Source organism: Salvelinus namaycush, chromosome 6, assembly GCF_016432855.1.
Source record: "Salvelinus namaycush isolate Seneca chromosome 6, SaNama_1.0, whole genome shotgun sequence".
Lineage (NCBI taxonomy): Eukaryota > Metazoa > Chordata > Actinopteri > Salmoniformes > Salmonidae > Salvelinus > Salvelinus namaycush.
The window spans coordinates 35,852,360-35,874,220 of NC_052312.1; the positions used below are offsets into that span (position 1 = coordinate 35,852,360).

General features: G+C 40.6%; 1 protein-coding gene across 1 annotated transcript; it reads right to left on the minus strand.

The window, feature by feature from the left end:
- Nucleotides 1-5,244: 5,244 nt before the first annotated feature.
- Nucleotides 5,245-21,497, minus strand: LOC120049090 (chloride anion exchanger-like). Its single transcript, XM_038995333.1, has 21 exons — nt 21,467-21,497; nt 14,551-14,707; nt 13,699-13,838; nt 13,093-13,203; nt 12,757-12,917; nt 12,453-12,617; nt 11,933-12,085; nt 11,297-11,379; nt 11,055-11,202; nt 10,765-10,878; nt 10,359-10,436; nt 9,367-9,462; nt 9,110-9,216; nt 8,160-8,229; nt 7,949-8,041; nt 7,365-7,460; nt 6,725-6,952; nt 6,563-6,617; nt 6,282-6,427; nt 6,056-6,133; nt 5,245-5,861 (listed from the first exon to the last, which is right to left on the minus strand). The coding sequence occupies exons 1-21, from the start codon at nt 21,495-21,497 to the stop codon at nt 5,835-5,837; spliced, it is 2,337 nt and encodes a 778-aa protein (XP_038851261.1). The 3' UTR covers nt 5,245-5,834.
- Nucleotides 21,498-21,861: the final 364 nt, after the last annotated feature.

A 21,861-nucleotide genomic window follows, 5' to 3' on the forward strand; every position in this document is an offset into this window, starting at 1 on the left:
GAAGTGCGGAAGAACATGGACGTCTTCATCACATCATCAAAGTACATGAAGCTGATAAAGAAAAACATTACTTTTTGATAACAATTTTAAAAAGTTATAATCTTTTCAAATGTTATCATAAATAGGACTGGTGGAGTTATTTCACACATGCAGCTAACACAAATATAGGGAAATGTCTGCTCTACCCAAAGTGATGAGAAGAGGTTGTGTATCAGACGATTGTGTATCTCACAACACCTCGTATGCCATGTCTTGAAATTTGCAGACCGACTGATTAAAGGGACATTTACATTGTAATACTTCTGACAGCCAACTTTCTAGCGTCACCCATAATATTTTGACTTGATAGCATTCCCTGAAAGCATGGTGTCACAAATGTAGAGAGGGGTAGGCAGCCGCAAGTTTAGAACTTCTGAGTTTATTAACGCACTATATATACACTGCTCAAAAAAATAAAGGGAACACTTAAACAACACAATGTAACTCCAAGTCAATCACACTTCTGTGAAATCAAACTGTCTACTTAGGAAGCAACACTGATTGACAATACATTTCACATGCTGTTGTGCAAATGGAATAGACAAAAGGTGGAAATTATAGGCAATTAGCAAGACACCCCCACTAAAGGAGTGATTCTGCAGGTGGTGACCACAGACCACTTCTCAGTTCCTATGCTTCCTGGCTGATGTTTTGGTCACTTTTGAATGCTGGCGGTGCTCTCACTCTAGTGGTAGCATGAGACGGAGTCTACAACCCACACAAGTGGCTCAGGTAGTGCAGCTCATCCAGGATGGCACATCAATGCGAGCTGTGGCAAGAAGGTTTGCTGTGTCTGTCAGCGTAGTGTCCAGAGCATGGAGGCGCTACCAGGAGACAGGCCAGTACATCAGGAGATGTGGAGGAGGCCGTAGGAGGGCAACAACCCAGCAGCAGGACCGCTACCTCCGCCTTTGAGCAGGAGGAGCACTGCCAGAGCCCTGCAAAATGACCTCCAGCAGGCCACAAATGTGCATGTGTCTGCTCAAACGGTCAGAAAAAGACTCCATGAGGGTGGTATGAGGGCCCGACGTCCACAGGTGGGGGTTGTGCTTACAGCCCAACACCGTGCAGGACGTTTGGCATTTGCCAGAGAACACCAAGATTGGCAAACTCGCCACTGGCGCCCTGTGCTCTTCACAGATGAAAGCAGGTTCACACTGAGCACATGAGCACCTGTGACAGACGTGACAGAGTCTGGAGACGCCGTGGAGAACGTTCTGCTGCCTGCAACGTCCTCCAGCATGACCGGTTTGGCGGTGGGTCAGTCATGGTGTGGGGTGGCATTTCTTTGTGGGGCCGCACAGCCCTCCATGTGCTCGCCAGAGGTAGCCTGACTGCCATTAGGTACCGAGATGAGATCCTCAGAGCCTCAGAGACCATATGCTGACACATGCACATTTGTGGCCTGCTGGAGGTCATTTTGCAGGGCTCTGGCAGTGCTCCTCCTGCTCAAAGGCGGAGGTAGCGGTCCTGCTGCTGGGTTGTTGCCCTCCTACGGCCTCCTCCACATCTCCTGATGTACTGGCCTGTCTCCTGGTAGCGCCTCCATGCTCTGGACACTACGCTGACAGACACAGCAAACCTTCTTGCCACAGCTCGCATTGATGTGCCATCCTGGATGAGCTGCACTACCTGAGCCACTTGTGTGGGTTGTAGACTCCGTCTCATGCTACCACTAGAGTGAGAGCACCGCCAGCATTCAAAAGTGACCAAAACATCAGCCAGGAAGCATAGGAACTGAGAAGTGGTCTGTGGTCACCACCTGCAGAATCACTCCTTTATTGGGGGTGTCTTGCTAATTGCCTATAATTTCCACCTTTTGTCTATTCCATTTGCACAACAGCATGTGAAATGTATTGTCAATCAGTGTTGCTTCCTAAGTGGACAGTTTGATTTCACAGAAGTGTGATTGACTTGGAGTTACATTGTGTTGTTTAAGTGTTCCCTTTATTTTTTTGAGCAGTGTATAAAAGCGGGATGAAACCCAAAGTGCAAAATAATAAAGTGCTCAGGAAATAGTAGTAGCGATTCCTCTCAGGAAAACAAGCAACATTTACAATGACCGACAAAGACAAATGACAGAGGGAGTATATATACAGGGATAGAGTGAGGATTGGAACCAGATGTGTGTAATGATGATGAGGCAAGTCTGGGGTTGAGGAGTGTAGGGCGTTTGCCAGCAGCAGATTCGGCGACGCAGAACGCCTGAGCTGTACAGGAGGGGGAGCCAAAGCTGGCGTGACACATGGATTATTGACTTATTTTTAGTTTTACACCTAAGATATGACTGCCGTTGTGCTGTAGAATTTGTGAATTAGTTTATACTGGATTCTGCGTACATTTTTGTTAACTGTATTTTCGGTAGTTATGCTCCAACATTCCCTCCATCTTGTGTCAACATCAGTTATTTTTAAGTCTTGATTCCAATAGGTGATATTTTTTTCTAGGAGATTGTCAGTTGGATATGCTCTCTACAAGGTTTTGTATATCTTACCTATCATATGAATATCCTTTTCTGACCCAAATAAGATAACCTCAACGTTGCTCTGATGTCCAAAAGATTTTAACTGGAAATGTTGTGATAAGTCACTTTTAAGTTGCATGGATTTGAAAATATCTACATTGGTCAGTCCAAAATTGTTTTTTAATTCTGTTTTTTAATCATTATTATTATTGTACATTATTGTTATTAATGTAGCCTATTTATTATTCTAAACCAGTTCTTTAAATATGCAAAACGTGTTTTGTTTCATTCTATTGAGACATTTTTGTTGGCTAAATTAAGTTCGGGCCAGTCTTTTTAATTGTGTGCTCCATATTTAGTTTAAGATAGGTTATAAGTAGGCCTTTAGTAAAATAAATATCATTAGCATATTGCAAATATCATTAGTAATTTGTTGGGTACGGTAGCCTTTCTTGGTAATTGCTGCAATCTAGACTGTCCAAACTTTTGTGAAGGTTAATTAAACCAGTTCGCAAGTGTTTCGTTTCATTCTGTTCTGCTATCCCTGATGCAGTAAAAAAAAACAACACATTGAATAATGAAGTAAGCGTCATACGACATATTTTTGAGTGCAAACCTATTGCACCTCTTTGTTTGCCCGTATATAAAAACCCATGTTTTTCTCTCCCCGACTCCAATCCCATGTCATTTAGATCAATAATGCAACGGGATTTTTTTATTTGATTTTTTATTGCAACGACACAAATGTATGTAATTTAACCACCTAGCACCCCTACTTCCCACGGCTATGGACACTGTATTACAGTACTATGTGATAGAATATACAAACAACTTCCACTTTGTTGCAAATTTTGCTGTACATTATTGATAAACACTGGCTTGATATTCCAGTGACTTTAGGAACACACACTTCAAATCATCCATTTCCTGTAGGATTGAATGTAAACTATCTATAGTTTGCCGCTCTTCTCTTTTAGGTTTATCAGATCATTATATTTAATTTACTTTAAGAATAGAAAAATAGGAGACTACAATTGATCCAGTTTCACTTCTTCAATTCCATTTCTTCAGAATCAGAACTCCTACTGCCAGTTACATGAAAGGTCCCCGAACAAACTGTCCTTAAACTCCAAGGTTGTTTTACTGAGGGGAGTATCCATATGACTAATGTACTCAATAAAAACATCCAGCAGACTTCATCTCCAATTGAATGACCTGATAAGGCAGATAATATGGACTGAATTTCATTTTTTACAGTATAAAGTCCAAAGACGGTCTGAGATCTACTGTCACTTCATCTTATAGGATATGATAAGCTTTATTATCCCTAAGAGGAAATTTGTCTTGGAAAATTAAAGTCATACACTGAGTTTACAAAACATTAGGAACACTTTTTGCCCTCAGAACAGCCTCAATTCTTCAGGGCATGTTTGACTAGGTATCCCCCTTTCCCTTTCTACAAGGTGTCGAAAGCATTCCACAGGGATGCTCCAATGTTTCCCACAGTTGTGTCAAGTTGGCTGGATGTTCTTTGGGCGGTGGACCATTCTTGATACACACGGGAAACTGTTGAGTGTGAAATGTTTTTGCAGTTCTTGACACACAAACAGGTACGCCTGGCACCTACTACCATACCCCATTCAAAGGCACTTAAATATTTTGTCTTGCCCATTCACCCTCTGAATGGCACACATACAGTACACAATCCATGTCTCAATTGTCTCAAGGCTTAAAAATCCTTATTCAACTTGTCTCCTCCCCAATCATCGACACTGATTGAAGTGGATTTAACAGGTGACATCAATAAGGTTTAGTAGTTTTCACCTAGATCCACCTGGTCATTCTATGTCATGGAACACTCAGTGTATCTAATCATTAACAGAGATCAGGATGATGATTCCTTCATGGTCTGTGCCAAGTTTATACTGTACTTCTTCAGTTCTTCTTCTTACTAACAATGGCTTCTACACCACAAGACACGCAACGGGAACTTTGAATTCATTGATGAATTTCTTTAGCAAAAGAATGAAGCATCATCTCAAAATGTAAAATGATAAACCCCATGTGACCTACTTGTTGTGTGTATGTACTGTACTGACATGTATGTGCAACTGATAGATGCACACACACACACACACACTACATATTCATGTTTTTAAACGTATGAACATTGTAATGTATTTTGTCTGTAATGTATTTTTGATGGGGATCCTAATAAATCAAAATCAAACCAAACATACTCTGCTTATCTGCATCACTGTTTGAGAGTTATTCACCTCATCTGAAAATGTTTATATATTTTTTTACCTTCATGACATATATATCTACTGTGTAGGATTCACAATGGCATTTCTAGAACAATATGTGGGATCCAAACCAGGCAAATGGATCAGTGGCTTTAGGGTACGTAAACGTTGAGACACTCATCAGTCCTCATCTCTTATCACTATTATAACCACAATGAAAGTGCTCTTTTGGATCCATTGAGGTCTTGCCACCTGGAAATACTGGAAATACCCCATACTAACCTCCACCAACTTAATCAATCAGGGTTACTGTTGTATCCCCAGAACAGTTTGTCAAAGATCTCTACTTAATCATCTCTTATCAGGGCTTTATCTGTGACCAATATATCAAAACCACGTTAGTCATCCTATAACTCAATATAACTCAATATCTCAGTTACAGGACGTTCAGATTTCCAAATACCGTACTGCTAATATTGCTTCATTTCTTGCTGGCGGAAATAATTTGTGCTAAGAAGTACATTTATTTTACATATAAAATACATCAAAGATAACATTCCTATAAAATCCCTATGTACACGTATAAAATGCAACATTGTCAAGCTATTTAAAAATGTTTTTGAAAATAAATAAATGATATGAATGACATTTTCTGATATTTCTTTCAAAGTCTCATAATACACTTGCCATTGAGTATCTGTTAAACAGTACAAAAACATTCAAATATATTTTATGTACAATTATTAGCTCAATAAGTGGTGTCCTGTGTACATATGGTTACTGTATGGTGTCCATTTTAGGACAGCATCATGTGTCCTTATGTCAATTATCACCAGAAAGCACAGCGATCACAGGAAATGCATGCCATCCCAGGAAAGGAAAGTACTGTACACATCACTACACTCTTAGAAAAGTTGTTCCAAAAGGGTTCTTCAGCTGTCCCCATAGGAGAACCCTTTTTGGTTCCAAATATAACCCTTTTTGGTTCCAGGTAGAACTCCTTTGGGTTCCATGTAGAACCATCTGTGGAAAGGGACAACCGAAGAACCCTTAAAATACTGACATCTGAGAGTGTAGTTCTGGAACTAGAACTTGGTTTCTGTCTCTGAGACCTGGGGAAAGCAAAGAGATTTAGATTTTATTTTGTCAGCTCATCTTACTGTAATTTTATTTTTATGAATGATTTTTATGAAATACCTGTACCTCCACATGAGTTGCAACATTACGAGAGTTATCATTTTAAAGGGATTGGTGATGATTATTCATTACAAATGTAGAAAAGATCTGATGGGTCTCTGTTACTTACATGTACAAATTTGTCCCTGCTACGCAAACTCGACACACCATTGCATTGGTTGCCATGGATAGTGGCTGTTGTTATAACCTGTAAGACAACATGATACACAAGAATGAGACAAGTTCCTGTGTATGAACCGATGTGGGCCAAGATAAGGTTTGGCACCTCTTATCTAGTCTGTAAGGGTGGAAACATCAATAGATACACAGTATATTTCTACAGGTAAATGTTATACCTTTTCACAGACTTTTGTGTTTTCAGAGTTTACTGGATGTTTCTCCAGGATATGCAGCATGGCATCGTGGAGAGTCAGGAAAAACATGGACGACTTCACCTCGTTGTCAAAGAACATACAGCTGTGCAGTTTCTTCAGGATGTACGCTTTGGACACAAGGGATGGATATCGTTAGATCAATCACTTCACCTCTATTTGTTTCAGAGTGATTGAATTCAGCGTTGAAGAGAAAAAGGGAGAAGGAATAGATGGGACAGATGGCTTGTCTTAAACCAGCTTACCGTCACATGCCACAATGTAGACCTCAACTTCAACCCGAATGAGCTCTTTGAGTGCCTATAGGTCACAGCAAAATATCAGTACCCAGCAAGTAGAAATACTCTGGTAAAATAGACAATCATCCCCACATTCCACAGGGTTGTAACGGATGAGTTTTGTTTTACCGCTTTGAGTCCCTTGAGGGCAGAGACGTCGAGGAAGGAGACGGCTGAGAAGTCCAGGATCAGGCTGTGGACGTCTACTCTGGGGACTTGGATGTTGGCAGGAAGCTCAGAGTTCCAGTTCACCTGGACAGGAAGGTCCTTGAAGTCAGTGGGCTGGTCCAGATCCTCCATGTTGCTCTCATCCTCAGACTCCTCAATGGGACCAGAGCTGGTGAGCAGCAGGCCTTTCTGCACCGGGAGTACCACAACATTACCACAACCTCTTATTGTAAAAACCTGACTACATGTAGAAGGTGATCTTTGGAGGTCCATCCACCACTATGGGATGATGATTCATTTGTTTTTCATATACATGCAACCCCAAGACCATACTGATAAGGCATGTACTGGGATGAGTACCTATAGGTAGGTCCTGCAGCGTGTGCATGATGTCTGTTGATTTTGGAATGCTAAAAGTATGTTGTTGCCAGGTGTGAAACTAATGTTTTGGGCTAGACTGATTTATGACATGCTTATGGCCATTTGAATTAAACTTTATGATACAAGGGGCTCTTGTAAAGTGTTAACGGGGTAACTTTGTGAGTGGAAGTTATGTTTTGATGGGTTTCTAAGGGCAACAGATAAGTGCACCACTACTCACAGATGTCATCTGCAGCTCTCCTTTCTTTAGAAGTTTCCTGATCTTCCTCAGGGCTTTGTTTCTCTTTCTCAACACCCTCAAAGGGTTAAAGCCCACCTGAAAACACATCAAAGTCAAGTTGAACCCTAATTAGCAATTGCACACATGAAAGTGGGAGTAACTGTTACACATGAGCTTTATTGTGAATGAGGCATATTGTTTACCACTGCCTTGGCCATCATACAGATCAAGGTTAAACTTAATCTTATCTTATCTGCATGTGCTTAGTGTTTAGTAAGGTGCAAGTAAAACTTTAGTAACACCAATTTGTATGGGCACTAATGCTATACAACCTGGTATACTATATTACCTCATACAATGAGGTGGTATTGACCTTCATGAGTTGATTTGATCATTCTTTATGACCTTTTTCCATTGGATCAAATCCGATGAGAAAATAAGATGTCTTAATAAGTAGATCCGTGAATCATTACCATATTGGACCATGTAATGGAAATTGTAATGCAAAAGGCCTACGTGTAAATGTGTAAATGTGTTTGAATTCTTCATTTTACACGTATAATTGTGTATAATTGCTTACTTACAGCTTCCACCAGCTTGCCTCTGAAAAAATCTATATTGGCAAAGAAGATGGGTGACGGTATCCTGAAGATCTTAACACCCTCTGGCTCATAGATCTGGAAAGAGATATATAAACAATAGAACAAGGACCATGTGTAGACACACCATCTTCACAGTCCTGTAAGATTACAAGATAATGGTGAGTGTCTTTAGTCCACATTACAGTTTACTCACACTCATGTAATCCTTGCGGTCTTTGTAGATATCTGTTCCTGTGATATTGGCCAGGACACTGCAACGTGGGCTGGAATTAAATGTATGCAGAAATGTCACTATGACATTGTGTTCCAGGGTTGGGGTTCATTCTGAATGGAGTTGTGAATTGGTCTTTAATTCCAATTCAATTATTGAATTTGAATTAAATGTGAATTGGCCACATCCCACAGGAAGCAGCATTTTAATTGAATTTGAATTAAAGGAAGTAGAATTGAATTCAATGAAATTCATTGTAATTCAAATGGATCATTTATTCCATACATCATTATGCACATGTTTATTTTGACATCATGCATGGTTTCCAATACTTGAAACATTTCATTTTTTAAACTCATCCTCCTAAAAAGAGTATTAAAGAATTAACAGTGGTCTGGAAATATTTTAAGATAATTTTGTCTGTAATAATTCATAATTCACTTACACGTTATTAAATATTTAGAAAAATACATTTCCCACAATGCATTAAATCCAACACTCCAGAATAGAAGGGAACACCTAAACATTTTAGGGTAAAAATACAAATGAAACACTGACATCTGAGTTATATTCCCATTTTTCTTGATGGTATCTGTATTCTTGAGTAAGAGGTGGCAGATTTTTTGGGCAAAATATTTATCAAAGGAATGAGACTCGTCTGTTTCATGTCTCAGTTGAATTTATTTGAATTGCTTTGAATTCAATTATACTTCCTTTCATTAAAATTCAATTCAAATTATGCTTCCTGTGAGGTGTGGCCAATTTAAATTTGAATTTCAATACTTGGGTTGAATTGAATCAAATTCCGAAATTTCGAATTGACCCCAACCCTGGTGTGTCCACCTCCTAATAACATTGAAACTGACAAAGAATAAAAAGAGACACAAGTTCAACTTTTTTTTAGGTATTTGGAGATTTGTGTCCATACTCACAACTGAGCCCTGAAGACAACGGTGAGCAGCTCGATCCCTAGACCTACAGCCAGCCCCAGATCCAGCCCCAACAGGATGGAAGCCAGGCAGGTCACCAGCCACACCACCTGGATAAAGACATGGAGGGGAGACAGGACAAGGGGATGTGGGATGGAAGGGATTGGAGGAAATATGAGTTCATTATTACAGTTGGTAAAGACATCACTCCTTGTTTCCATTTTAGGTGCAGTTCAGTGGGAGTGTCTCAGAAGACTCACACAGTCGGGCCGGTCTCTCCTCCACAGGTAAGGGACTTCTCTGATCTGCATCAACATCCCCTTCAGGTTGACTATGACCACTGCCCCCAGCACCGACTGTCAACACAGAGGGAAAAGGTCAGGCAATGACATCTTTGATGATCAGTCACAAGAGTTGCACAAGACTTCATTCTAAATTCCAGTGCTCCTATCTACTTCATACAGTGTGATTCATCACGTAATGTTCTAATCTTAGATGTTAAGTCCCCTATATGGGGGACTTTGAACGGTTCTGGACTGGTTCCGACTGACATTTTGGTGAATGCCTTAGGGTCCAGTGCAATATAATGCCAGAAAGACCCATCTGTCTGCTCTCCGCTTCCGCTCTCTCAGCAGAGCTGACTTGAAGTGTCAGGTTTCAGACCCCACATTTGCATAGGAAGTGATATGTCACATTTTCTGACCTATCCAGACAAAGAATCGATTTAAATGACAGAGCCCATAGGTCTAGTGAATCCAACGGTTGTCGTTTCATCTCACTTTAATATTCTCAGCTGGATTTAAGAGCTCTCAACATGAAAACATACTAAATTGTTTCATAGAATTGAAACAAGAACACTTTCCCTTGGTCACAGACAGACAAAATCACTTAGTGCTTACAAGCTGAAGGAAGCATTTCAGTCTTTTCAAGCCCTATTGCCCCACTTTTGTTGAATAAGAAAAACAAATAATATGTGATTTTCAATATTTTCATTATATTTGTACTATGTACTTGAGCTTGTGTCCTCAAAAGCGAGTACACCTCAGCAATTTATACATTTTTTTTTTTACAGAAAGGTGAGTTCCAGAACTTTCTAAAACTATGCAACATAAAACTATGCAACGTTATTGTTTATGGCCATCTCATGAAAAATAATTACACTTGGGTATGTCTATTTAGGCAGAAATCAAAATGTTGCCCTATCATTCAACTCCTAAAGTCAATTATATTGTAAATACTGAGAGAGTTTTACCTTTGGGAGTGGCTCCAATAAGAACCCGATAGCCAAGGTGACGACCATCACGATGAGCGCTGACAGTAGACCAGCGATCTGAAATGATGAAATTACACTTTATTTTACTCACATTTAGCTTTTGCATTGTAACTCTGAGCCAATTCTTTCATTCCTCACTATGTACTGTAGATTATGATTCATGACAAACTATATCACATTCTCTCTCCCATTTGTACAATTCTATCTGGTTTGGACAATGATAAGTTATCAGTTATTATTACAATAAAGATAGGGAGACCCAAATAGGTCAATATTTCATAACTTTTACAGCTACATCTCTTGGATAAAGAACTTGTACAGGAAGGAACTCTAAGTATGGTTGTGTGTCTGTATTCTCAGACAGCCTCTTGGTTTAGTAGTTTACCTGGGTTTTACCACCTGTACTCTCCTGTACCGCACTCCTGGAGAGAGCTGTGCTTGCTGCAAATGACTTAAAGGCTGCTCCAATTATGTTACTGGCCCCAAAAGCTATCAGCTCCTAGAGAGCAAAACATGGACAAATGCATGTTTTGGAACTGTTGATATTAGTTCAAGTCTTATGTTGATAGTTTGTATTAGGCTGACACCCCTCATTCACAAGCAACAATAAACACATTTTTCTGTACCACCTCGGCTTCCAACCCCTCCTCCTAATGTTCTGGTTTTGGGACTCACCTGATTTCCGTCTATGATGTAATCGTGTTTGACTGAGTAGACCTTGGCGACAGAGAAGGCTACAGCAAAGCCCACTATGGCCATAGGGAACACCTCAACAGCAGTCTGCCCGAAGATCTGCATGTTCGGGGCCATAGGTGACTCATACCTAACAGATTGAGAGGGAGAGGTATTGTTAGATCATTTTCCATCTATTCTTAGCCATTTTAATATGCAGCAAACAGCTTTTTATATGTGCTTACCCCACTGGAATACGGCCGACAACATCAACTTTATAATTCACCCGGAAGTTGAATGCATAGGAAATGCCACAAGCGATGACAGTCTGCCAAAGTCATTACCAAAATCAATGTATCAGTTATTAGCAGGACTAATGCAATCTGGTGATAAAACAGTATATTTCAAGAGAATCTGGTTACCTTGTCAACCTTTACACAAAGCTGTGACACACTGCAGGCCTATAGTACATGTATTTTCCTACAATTCACCTGATTGTCCTCATCTGCCGTACTGTGAGTCAGTGTGAGAATAAAACATCAATACTGTACGTTTCACAAAAGCTGGCTCCTTGCTACAATGGCATTGTGCTTTGGATCAATACACTCTAAGAAAAAAGGGTTCCAAAAGGGTTCTTTGGCTGTTCCCATAGGAGAACCCTTTTTGCTTCCGGGTAGAACCCTTTTTGCTTCCAGGTAGAACTCTTTTGGGTACCGTGCAGAACCCTCTATGTAAAAGGTTATAGATGGAAATCAAAATGGCTCTACCTGTAACCAAAAAGGGTTCTACCCGGACAATGTTTCCCAATTCTGATCTGTGTATGCTGACATATAGACCTGTAGCCCCAGTTGTGATGACATAGTGCACACAGTGCCACTCACCATGATAACCTCTATGGGGATTGGAACAGGCAGCTTGGCTTTGTATCTATCGTTGATTTCCTTCACTATGAACACCACCACCATGATCAGTATGGACGTCACCAGGTCACACACGTTGGTCTTCTCGATCTGGACAAAGATCTTCTCCAGGGTCTGAGGAAGACGTCAGTTAATATTGATGACAGTAATGAAGAACCAGTTATAGGGTGTGAGAGTTCAGTCAGAGGTCTCTACACCAAGCCATGACTCATGAATTATAGCTTTTTCTGAAATCTTGTGGGCACTTGAGGAAGACCTGTGCTTAACTGTGTAAGATAAGATACAATGAGACACTTGTTTAGCTTATCAACAGTGTTTTATTCCTCAGCGCTTTAGAAACCGATCAGATATGATGGATAAGATTTGAGGGTGTTAATGAATATATATCTGTCATAGCTAAGTCATTGCATATTTGGATATCAGTAGAAAAAATAATACTGAAAGACATTTGACCTCATCCTGTCTCTCTTCCTTGACTTACATAAACGATGGCCAGCGGTCCACTGAGTCCCGGCACCACCAGGCCCAACACAAACTTCAGCTGGGACACCAGGATGTGGACGGCAGCCGCGGTGGTGAACCCAGACACCAGCGTGTCTGACAGGTACATGACGATGAAGCCTACCTGCAGCAGACCCATGGCCAGCTGGGAGAGAAGCAGAGGACTCATGTTAGAATATGGGAGAATTGTTCATTGTTCATTTTAGATTCAGATTACAGAGAGATACAGTATGAGTAATGTACAGTACATGAGTGATAATGCTGAGGTAATGATGATGTTTTACCTGCATTATCCCCATGAGGAAGGTGACAGAGGCGGCCACCATTACTCTCTGCTCATCGCTGGTCAGCCCCTCAAACCCAGTGATGTTGACTGGGGGGCCTTCGTCAGGCACAAGCCTCGTCACCACTGCACCCACCATGAGGCTCAGAACAGGGAACGCCCCTGGAGTGAGTGGGGTGATGAGAAAGAGAGAGGAAGTGAAGATGAGGAAGCAGTGGATGGAAAGTGGAGAGATGGGCAGAGAGAGGGCGGTAAGTACAGTAAAAAGGTGTGATAGCTTGTGATGGTCAGAGCAAAACACTGTACACGCACACACACACACATGCACAGTACTTACCTACTGAGATATGTCTGGAAGTGCCAAGGAAGAAGTAGATGATCACTGGGAAGAAGGCAGTGAAGAGTCCGTACCATGGAGGGAGGGAGGCCAGCAGGGAGTATGCCAGACCTGTCAATCAAACAAAAACAATGAACAACAGTTTACAGTGCATGTTAAATAACTCCACCATAAGTCACTGGAGACTACGACAGCATTCAAGAGTCATCATGATCCAGATGTTTTAAGTATCTATTGGCTCTACTGTGTGCCAATGCTAATATGATTATGTGATAATAATGCCTGCTAATAAAGATACGTTAACATCTCTTCTTTCAATAAACACCTATTAATAGGTGTCTAGGATCAGATAATGTATTTTAGGTGATACCACTATCGGACCTGATTACAGTTCTGTAAAACCATAGTTCATCAATATTCTTCATTTTCAACAACTGCCCTCTCTCTCTATCAATGCTCAAATTGTATGTTTTTGTGACGTTAATGAGGAGGTCTACAGTTCTTTATCAAATTATTTCTCAAAAAGTGCTATAGGAACTGCTTTGATAGATCTGAAGATGTACACTGGTTGATTGAGGTGGGTTAGAGTGTGGGTATTAGCTTCACCTTGTAGAACAGCTACCAGTCCAGTGCTGACCCCAGATACAATATCACTCAGAAACCATTCCTTCAGCTGGTAGATTCTCATCCAACCAACGAAAGGCAGCAGAGAGAGCGCTGCGTTCTTAGCTCGCTTGAGGTCACAACTACAGTTAACACACACACCATTTTTAGTTAGACTCCACAGACATTACTTACTAATAGTTGATAACATCTAAGTATCTTTATGCACACATTTTAGACATAGAGTATGTAAGATGATAGGACTGATCTTTAAACTAGATGTATGCTTTTAGAGGACAGTTACTGTATCTGTAAGCAAACTACAGAGAATCAGGGCGTCTCAGGTAAAATGTCACGTGGGCCCACCCATCCACACCAAATGAAGACTAAACTCCTACAGTGATTTGAGTTGTGATAACCGACAACTGCAAAGCAGTTTCATTGTTTTTATTTCAGTGATGTCTGAGGTGTAACTGCATTAGAGCTGTCAAATCAGCAAACAACTTCCGGGAGTTTACCTTCCGCGAACATTGCCATTGGATGCGCTGAGTTGCATTAATTATAATCCCAAGCAGCCTTGTTACAAGTTGGTACACTGGAATGTGTGTTGTAATAATCGTGACAATGACCAAAGGAGCAGCCGCTCACCGATTTGATACCTCTTAATGTAGTTACATGTCCGACACCGCCAAAACACCAGCTATGCAAGTGTCTGCTATCGCCGGTTAACTCTTGATCTGATTGAATTTAGGCCGAAGTGTTGCGTCCATGCACTGCAGCTTATCATAAGGCTACCTTCAGTGTTACACAAAACAACAAAAGCAAAACAACAGAAGAAACTTGATGGATTCTTACGTGAAATACTGCTTGACATGGTGCCGCACGGTCTTATGGTGCCTGTGGATCTTCTCATGTTCGTCTGCGAAGGCGTCCTCTGAGTAGAGTGGCCTGGTGACCACATACTGCTTCATCTTTACCCTCTTCTTCTTGATGAGTGGTGCGGCACCTGTTCCTCACAGGGTCTCTGAGACCTATCAATCACATTTTAGTGCAGGTTCCTGTCATATCTTTCCCTCCTGCCTTTGAAAGTAACTTGACACAGACGCTTACTGTGGAGCTGCTGCACAACAAAGGTACAGCTACCGCCACACACTAACTAACTACATCAGCCTGTGTCATTAGTGTCACAGCTCTGTGCTGTCCAGTGGACCAGCTGCGACTGGCATGGCTGGGCAGGGCCTGTGCTGCTTGTCAGCTTTGACTAGGTTAGAGTGGCCTGGGTTAAATAAGGGTTCTGATACCATTATAATACACAGGAGAACACAGGCAAGGTTGTCCTATATTACAAATAGTTTTTACTAAAGGTAATACAAAATAAAAAACTCTTAAGAAAGTGTTGTGTCACCAACTGCCACATCCAGATATCAGATGGAAAGATAGAAAGTGTCTTAATTGATATATCTTTAATAGTAATAAATGATAAGCAAGGTACTAGAATAATACATAACACTAACTCTTACCTTACTAGTTTATCTGTGTACGCAGCTTCAGTGTATCCAAACTTTGCCTGTCTTTCTGTATCTTTCTCTCTGCACAGAGGAACACCCCGAGATCATCTGGGACCCTTGGGAATGTTGCAATTAACAAATCCACTCTACCGGGTTGCTTATCGTTCATAACTGTAATTATTAACAGCAATTATGATGCAGTCGTCACACGCCAGCCCAGCCCTATCCTTGACCATTGTTCTTATGGATAAATGCCCTGGCACAGTGCCTCAACTTTCAATGATTACTGAGTGTGTCTGAGATCCCGACTTATGGGCAGGGTGGGAAGGACTGGACAGTGGTCGTGGGCTGTACACTGGAGATCAGTGGACGTTTCGTGGTAGAGGTTCAAGTTAGGGTTGAGGTTAAACATGGATGAATATGATGAGGGGTAGCAGTACTACTATACAATAATAACCCGCTCTCAACTTTCAAACTGGCTAATGTTGTGAGATTCATTGCAGCGACACAGAAGGGATATTGCTGTTCATCTGGGGTTGGGGTGTCAGTGCAGGGGGATGTCTTGTTATACTTAACAGTAGGTCTTACATGAAGCCTATCTAAAGCATACATCTGAAGAACTTCAAGAATAACAATGTACAAATATAATAGTAGTTGTTTTCATCATACCTATAGTACATGCTGACCACTTGTGTCATACAAAGCCCTACAACATACCTATTTACAGCCTATATATATACACCATAAATCAGGGGTCCTTAATTACATTCAGACACAGGTCAATTTATTCTTGAGTGAATGGTCGGGGGGCTGGAACATAGTCATAAATAATTTGTACACTGGAAATTTACCCAAAGAAGCCCAAACAGATTTAGTATTTGACAAAAACAGAATAATTTCAAACCTCGATTACATTGGGATACGATCACATATTCCTCTCTATTTATGTGTAGGACTACTTGGGAACAAATTTCCTAAGCACAGGGGGGCCGAATATGGCACGTTGGCCTTTTGGGGAACCCTGTAGCATAAATCATGGACCAGATCAAACTGAATTTTCCCTCTCCATGAAAACATATTACATTGACCCAGATCTTGTTGTGTGACCAGTTGATAAGCTACAGGTATCTCTGCTTTATGTTATCATCACAGTTTTATCACTGTAAAATAGTACACGTTTTTGTTGGCTTTCAATGCTGCATTCCAGTCAAGCGAAAATAGCATGTCTGTGGGAATGACCTCATAGGTGTGTGTGTGTGTGTGTGTGTCAGTGCGTGTGTGTGTGTGTGTACAGTATGTGTATGTGTGTGGAGGGGAAGGTTACTTTAATCTCTGTTTTTATTGTATATTTATTACTTACTGTACCCGAAGAAACATAATTGGGGTGTATGTTTTGAAGGTTGACGTTTAATGTCATGAATCTTGCCCTGGAGGCAGAACTGAGCGATTTCCTCTAGATTGGCCAGCTGCAAAGTCAAAATTGTCTATATTATAAAAATCCATGAAAACAAAAATTATATTTTTGGTCTTAATTTAAGGTTATGGTTAGGCATTATGGTTAGCAGTGTGGTTAAGGTTAGGGTTAAGGTTATGGTTAGGCATTATGGTTAGTAGTGTGGTTAAGGTTAGGGTTAAGGTTATGGTTAGGCATTACTGTTAGTAGTGTGTTTAAGGTTAGGGTTAAGGTTATGGTTAGGTTTCAAATCTGATTTGATGATTTTGCGACTGTGCCAGCTAGTGACCACTAGTGCCTCCCGAACAAGATTCATGACAAAAAAACGCTAACCTGCTTCTGTTCTGACCTTCTCATGTTTTTTTTATTTTATAGACCGGGCCTTTGTTCTCCAAGGCTTTGCCATGTGTGTTGTTAGATTTCTAATGGCTGATGACGGCTGGATTGCTCCGTTAACGACTCCAAGGACAAATTGTTTCCACTGACTCCCTACTCCTGCCCTTTCCACTCATAAAGGCAGATTAAAGAAAAGAAAAGTCTCTCACAGCTGAGGGACTTGGTTGTGACCTATTTTGACAATGATGTGATGGAGGTATGTGATTGAGGTATGTGAAGAATTACTAATATAACTGTTTAATAACTGTCTGTTTGCGTTTTAGGTTTTTGTGTAGGTTTTTGTCAGTAAGCAAGTAAGTCATTTAAAAGTACAATTATTATTGATTTGTCATATGTGAATACAATTGGCTTGTGGAGAAGGTGGAAAGTTTTATGTTCCTCGGCATACACATCACGGACAAACTGAAATGGTCCACCCACACAGACAGCGTGTGTCACGTTCCTGACCTGTTTTCTGTGTTTTGGTATGTGTTTATTGGTCAGGGCGTGAGTTTGGGTGGGTAGTCTATGTTATGTGTTGTCTTGTTGGGTTAATGGGTTGCCTGGTATGGCTCTCAATTAGAGGCAGGTGGTTTTCATTTCCTCTAATTGAGAGTCATATTAAGGTAGGTGTTTTCACACTGTTTGTTTGTGGGTGGTTGTCTTCCGTGTCAGTACATGTTACCACACGGGACTGTTTCGGTTTGTCTGTTCCTGTTCGTGTGTTCTTCGTTTCATGTAAGTTCGTAAGTTTAGGTCTGTTTAGTTCGTTTTGTTATTTTGTTTTCTAAAGTGTTATTTTGTGTTTCGTCGTTTGTCTAATAAATCATTATGTCCACATACCTCGCTGCGTGTTGGTCTGATCCATGCTCCTCCTCATCCGAGGAGGAGGAATATGACGACGATCGTTACAGCGTGGTGAAGAAGGCACAACAGCAACAGTGCCTTTTCAACTTCAGGAGGCTGAAGAAATTTGGCTTGTCACCCCGAAAACACTCACAAACTTTTACAGATGCACAATCGAGAGCATCCTGTCGGGCTGTTTCACCGCCTGGTACGGCAACTGCTCCGCCCACAACCGTAAGGCTCTCCAGAGGGTAGCGCGGTCTGCACAACGCATCACCGGGGGCAAACTACCTGCCCTCCAGGACACCTACATCACCCGATGTCACAGGAAGGCCAAAAAGATCATCAAGGACAACAACCACCCAAGCCACTGCCTGTTCACCCCACTATCATCCAGAAGGCGAGGTCAGTACAGGTGCATCAAAGCTGGGACCGAGAGACTGAAAAACAGCTTCTATCTCAAGGCCGTCAGACTGTTATTAAACAGCAACCACTAACATTGAGTGGCTGCTGCCAACATACTGACTCAAATCTCTAGCCACTTTAATAATAATTGTATGTAATAAATGTATCACTAGTCACTTTAAACAATGCCACTTTATTTAATGATTACATACCCTACATTACTCATCTCATATGTATATACAGTACTCTATACCATCTACTGCATCTTGCCTATGCCGCACGGCCATCGCTCATCCATATATTTATATGTACATATTCTTATTCATTCCTTACACTTGTGTGCATAAGGTAGTTGTTGTGAAATTGTTAGATATTACTGCACTGTCAGAACTAGAAGCACAAGCATTTCGCTACACTCGCATTAACATCTGCTAACCATGTGTATGTGACCAATACAACTTGATTTGGATTTGATTTGATTTGTACAATAGTACAATAAAGTACATTAAATAAACATGTCTCATATATGAATGAACATAACCTACGTACTTTTCCATGTATCATTTAGTGAGTTTTCAAATAGTCCGTAAATCATTAAATCAATAAATCACTCCTGATATGAGCTTGGCATGTCCTAGCGCATATATAATAATAACTATAGAACAACCAATAAACAGTACGGTAGTCTTCAGCAGAGAAAACTGAGAACCTTTTACAATGTGATGATAAACATGTGGGCTTGGGAGAGAAACTTAGCAAAACAACGATGTATGTCAGGTTGTCCCCAGGAACAGGTTCCACATGGGAGAATCCTAGCAACTATAGCACCTACTAGAATGTGCTGAAGATTAAGGGTGTTTTTACAACGTAGACTTTAAACCCAAGTAATAAATATCTACAGTCACAACCACCGGTGGAGATTAGAACACGATAAGCTCATCTTCACGACAGAATTATTTAACAATCTCAAACCCAAGACGTGGTTTATAAAGTTTACAGATGCTGTCAAATATTAATTACTGATAATATAATCATACTTTTCATCATGATGCCATGAAAGCAGATCAGATGATGGATGCTCTAAGCCCCATTGATACCTGGCACTGAACGTGGACAAGATCAGGACAAAGGACCCACGCTAGAACCAGCTATAAATGCGGCTATTGTTTCACAATCATTAAGATTGGAGCAACCTGTACATACTGAAACAGTAACCTGCTTATAGATAGAACACCTTGATCTGAATCGATAAAAAGGTGTGTGTTAGTCTTACAGTAGTGACTAGGTTAGTGACTGAACGGAAAGCAATACTTATTTTAAAGCTTGCTTTACACTACTCAACCCACTGTACAAGTTCTTGCCTCTCCCATCTAGTAAGACTGTACTTCCCCAAGTTATAAAATGAAATATAACTCTTAAAAACAAGTGTTGAATATATCTTATTTGAGATACATAGAAAGTTATGTTCAGACTCACCCAGCCACTGTAGTCCAATGTGTTGAAGAATGAATGCCATGTGTGTGTGTGTGTGTGTGTGTGTGTGTGTGTGTGTGTGTGTGTGTGTGTGTGTGTGTGTGTGTGTGTGTGCATGTGTAAAGGCAATGTGTACATACGGTGATAAATGCCTTTACACAATTCCCACAATTAGTAACACAACACTATCAAGCTTACTTCACAGTAACCCACACAGGAACATCAGGGGAAAGCTAGGGCCGTAATCTGCACAAACAACTCATCCCTCGCACATGGCCAGAGGCAGATGAGGATATTTTGATTGACTGGGAAAGGAAATATGACACTAAATGTAATATTTCACAAAGCTTTAATTGTACAATAAAATCCAGAAATATTACAAAAATCTCTTCAAAGCCAGCAGAAATGCTTGCAGTCCATATTTAGACATGATTAAAAGAAAAACAACTTTACAATTCTGCTCTTGCTAGTACACATTTTTTACAACAGTCTAGTCTGCCTTTTATTGTAGAGTTGATGGCTGAGAATGCAACATTGCCTCATTCATCTCGTAATGGCCTTAATAAAAAACAACCAACCAAACCCTTTAAACCAGAGAGGAAAAGCGAAAGGTTTTACTCTGCCCAAAATCTGTCCACAAAAATAAGCCAACGAAGTGAGGAATTTTTGTATGAAATTTGGTCAACAAAAAATGGAATTGATAATTTGCTATGTGAGGCTTATTTGATTGAATAGAAGTTTCATAATAGTTATAGAACGCAAGTTACGCAAAAACAACTTTATATCGGAGTTGTGCCTGTTGTCAGAGATAGATGGACTCATCATGGATATAACTCATTTTAGCATGGACATTGCCATTGAGGGCTTTCAACATTTTACACTAATCAACTGGGTGGGGATTTCTACGAGTTGGGTTGCCTGGCTACCCAAACTCCTTGCTCCAGCCAAACGCTTACTCCATGCCCGCAGATGTTATTTTCTTCTCTGCAATGAGTCTGGATCTAAGTAACTCCCCGACAATTTCTAGAATGGAAATCCGGTTTAGACCATCTGATTGGTCCCAAAAACCGATGGGTTGGCCCAGAGCCAGAACACACATGGGTAAAGCGGTGTTTGAAAATTGGTCATTGGCTTTGATATTCCTCTTGCTTAGAGATGATCTAATCGCTGATGACTTTTGTAAAACACCCCTCATTTTGACATCACCGCAAACAACTTCAATGAGGGCAGTCTCAGGCTGAAGTATGTAGCAAATGATAGAGCAGCGGAACAATTCAGTTTGAGTCATCAGGCAATGAGTTGGGAGAAATCAGCTAATTAATGATTTTTTTGTTTTGTTGAGATAGCTTCAATGGCGCTGCCCATGCTGGTACAAACATTATGATTGCACCGATACTAAGATGAGTCCTCTATCTATCTATCTATCTATCTATCTATCTATCTATCTATCTATCTATCTATCTATCTATCTATCTATCTATCTATCTATCTATCTATCTATCTATCTATCTATCTATCTATCTATCTATCTATCTATCTATCTATCTATCTATCTATCTATCTATCTATCTATCTATCTATCTATCTATCTATCTATCTATCTATCTATCTATCTATCTATCTATCTATCTATCTATCTATCTATCTATCTATCTCTATGGCCTGTTGTTCACACATGTATCTACTCTCTCATTGGCTAGAATGGTCTCACCTGATCTCGCCACCTTCCGCCTGCCTTCCATCTTTGAGGACATGTGTTTCCATTGTTAGATATAATAGAAAATCGTTGTTTACACACACTTCAACTCTTCCTGTATGATATCACTTCCTGTGCAGTGGATGGGTCTAGGAGAAAAAGTCTGTGACGGGATTTGGGATGTAGTACCACTCGTTTCTCTTGTTAACTAAGTAGGCCACATAAAACAGAAGTGTCTCTCCTTCCCTCTTCCAGGTTCAGCCGAGGTCCTCCGATGTCCCTTCCGCCCCTTGGGAGTGCTCATCTCGGGAGGGAGGAAACTGAGTGTTTATAACACAGATCAACTGCGACTGCACGGATGAGCAGGACTTCTGTATTTATGCATTTGTTCTTCCGAAAGCCCTCGACAC

Bases quoted from the DNA above. Each gene is read 5' to 3' on its own strand.
- LOC120049090 (XM_038995333.1), bottom strand. From the start codon at position 21,497: ATGGAAGGCAGGCGGAAGGTGGCGAGATCAG. The intron at 11,203-11,296 runs GTAAGCACATAT...TCAATCTGTTAG, and splicing joins GTCGGCCGTATTCCAGTGGG to GTATGAGTCACCTATGGCCC. The intron at 8,042-8,159 runs GTGAGTAAACTG...ATCTCTTTCCAG, and splicing joins ACCGCAAGGATTACATGAGT to ATCTATGAGCCAGAGGGTGT.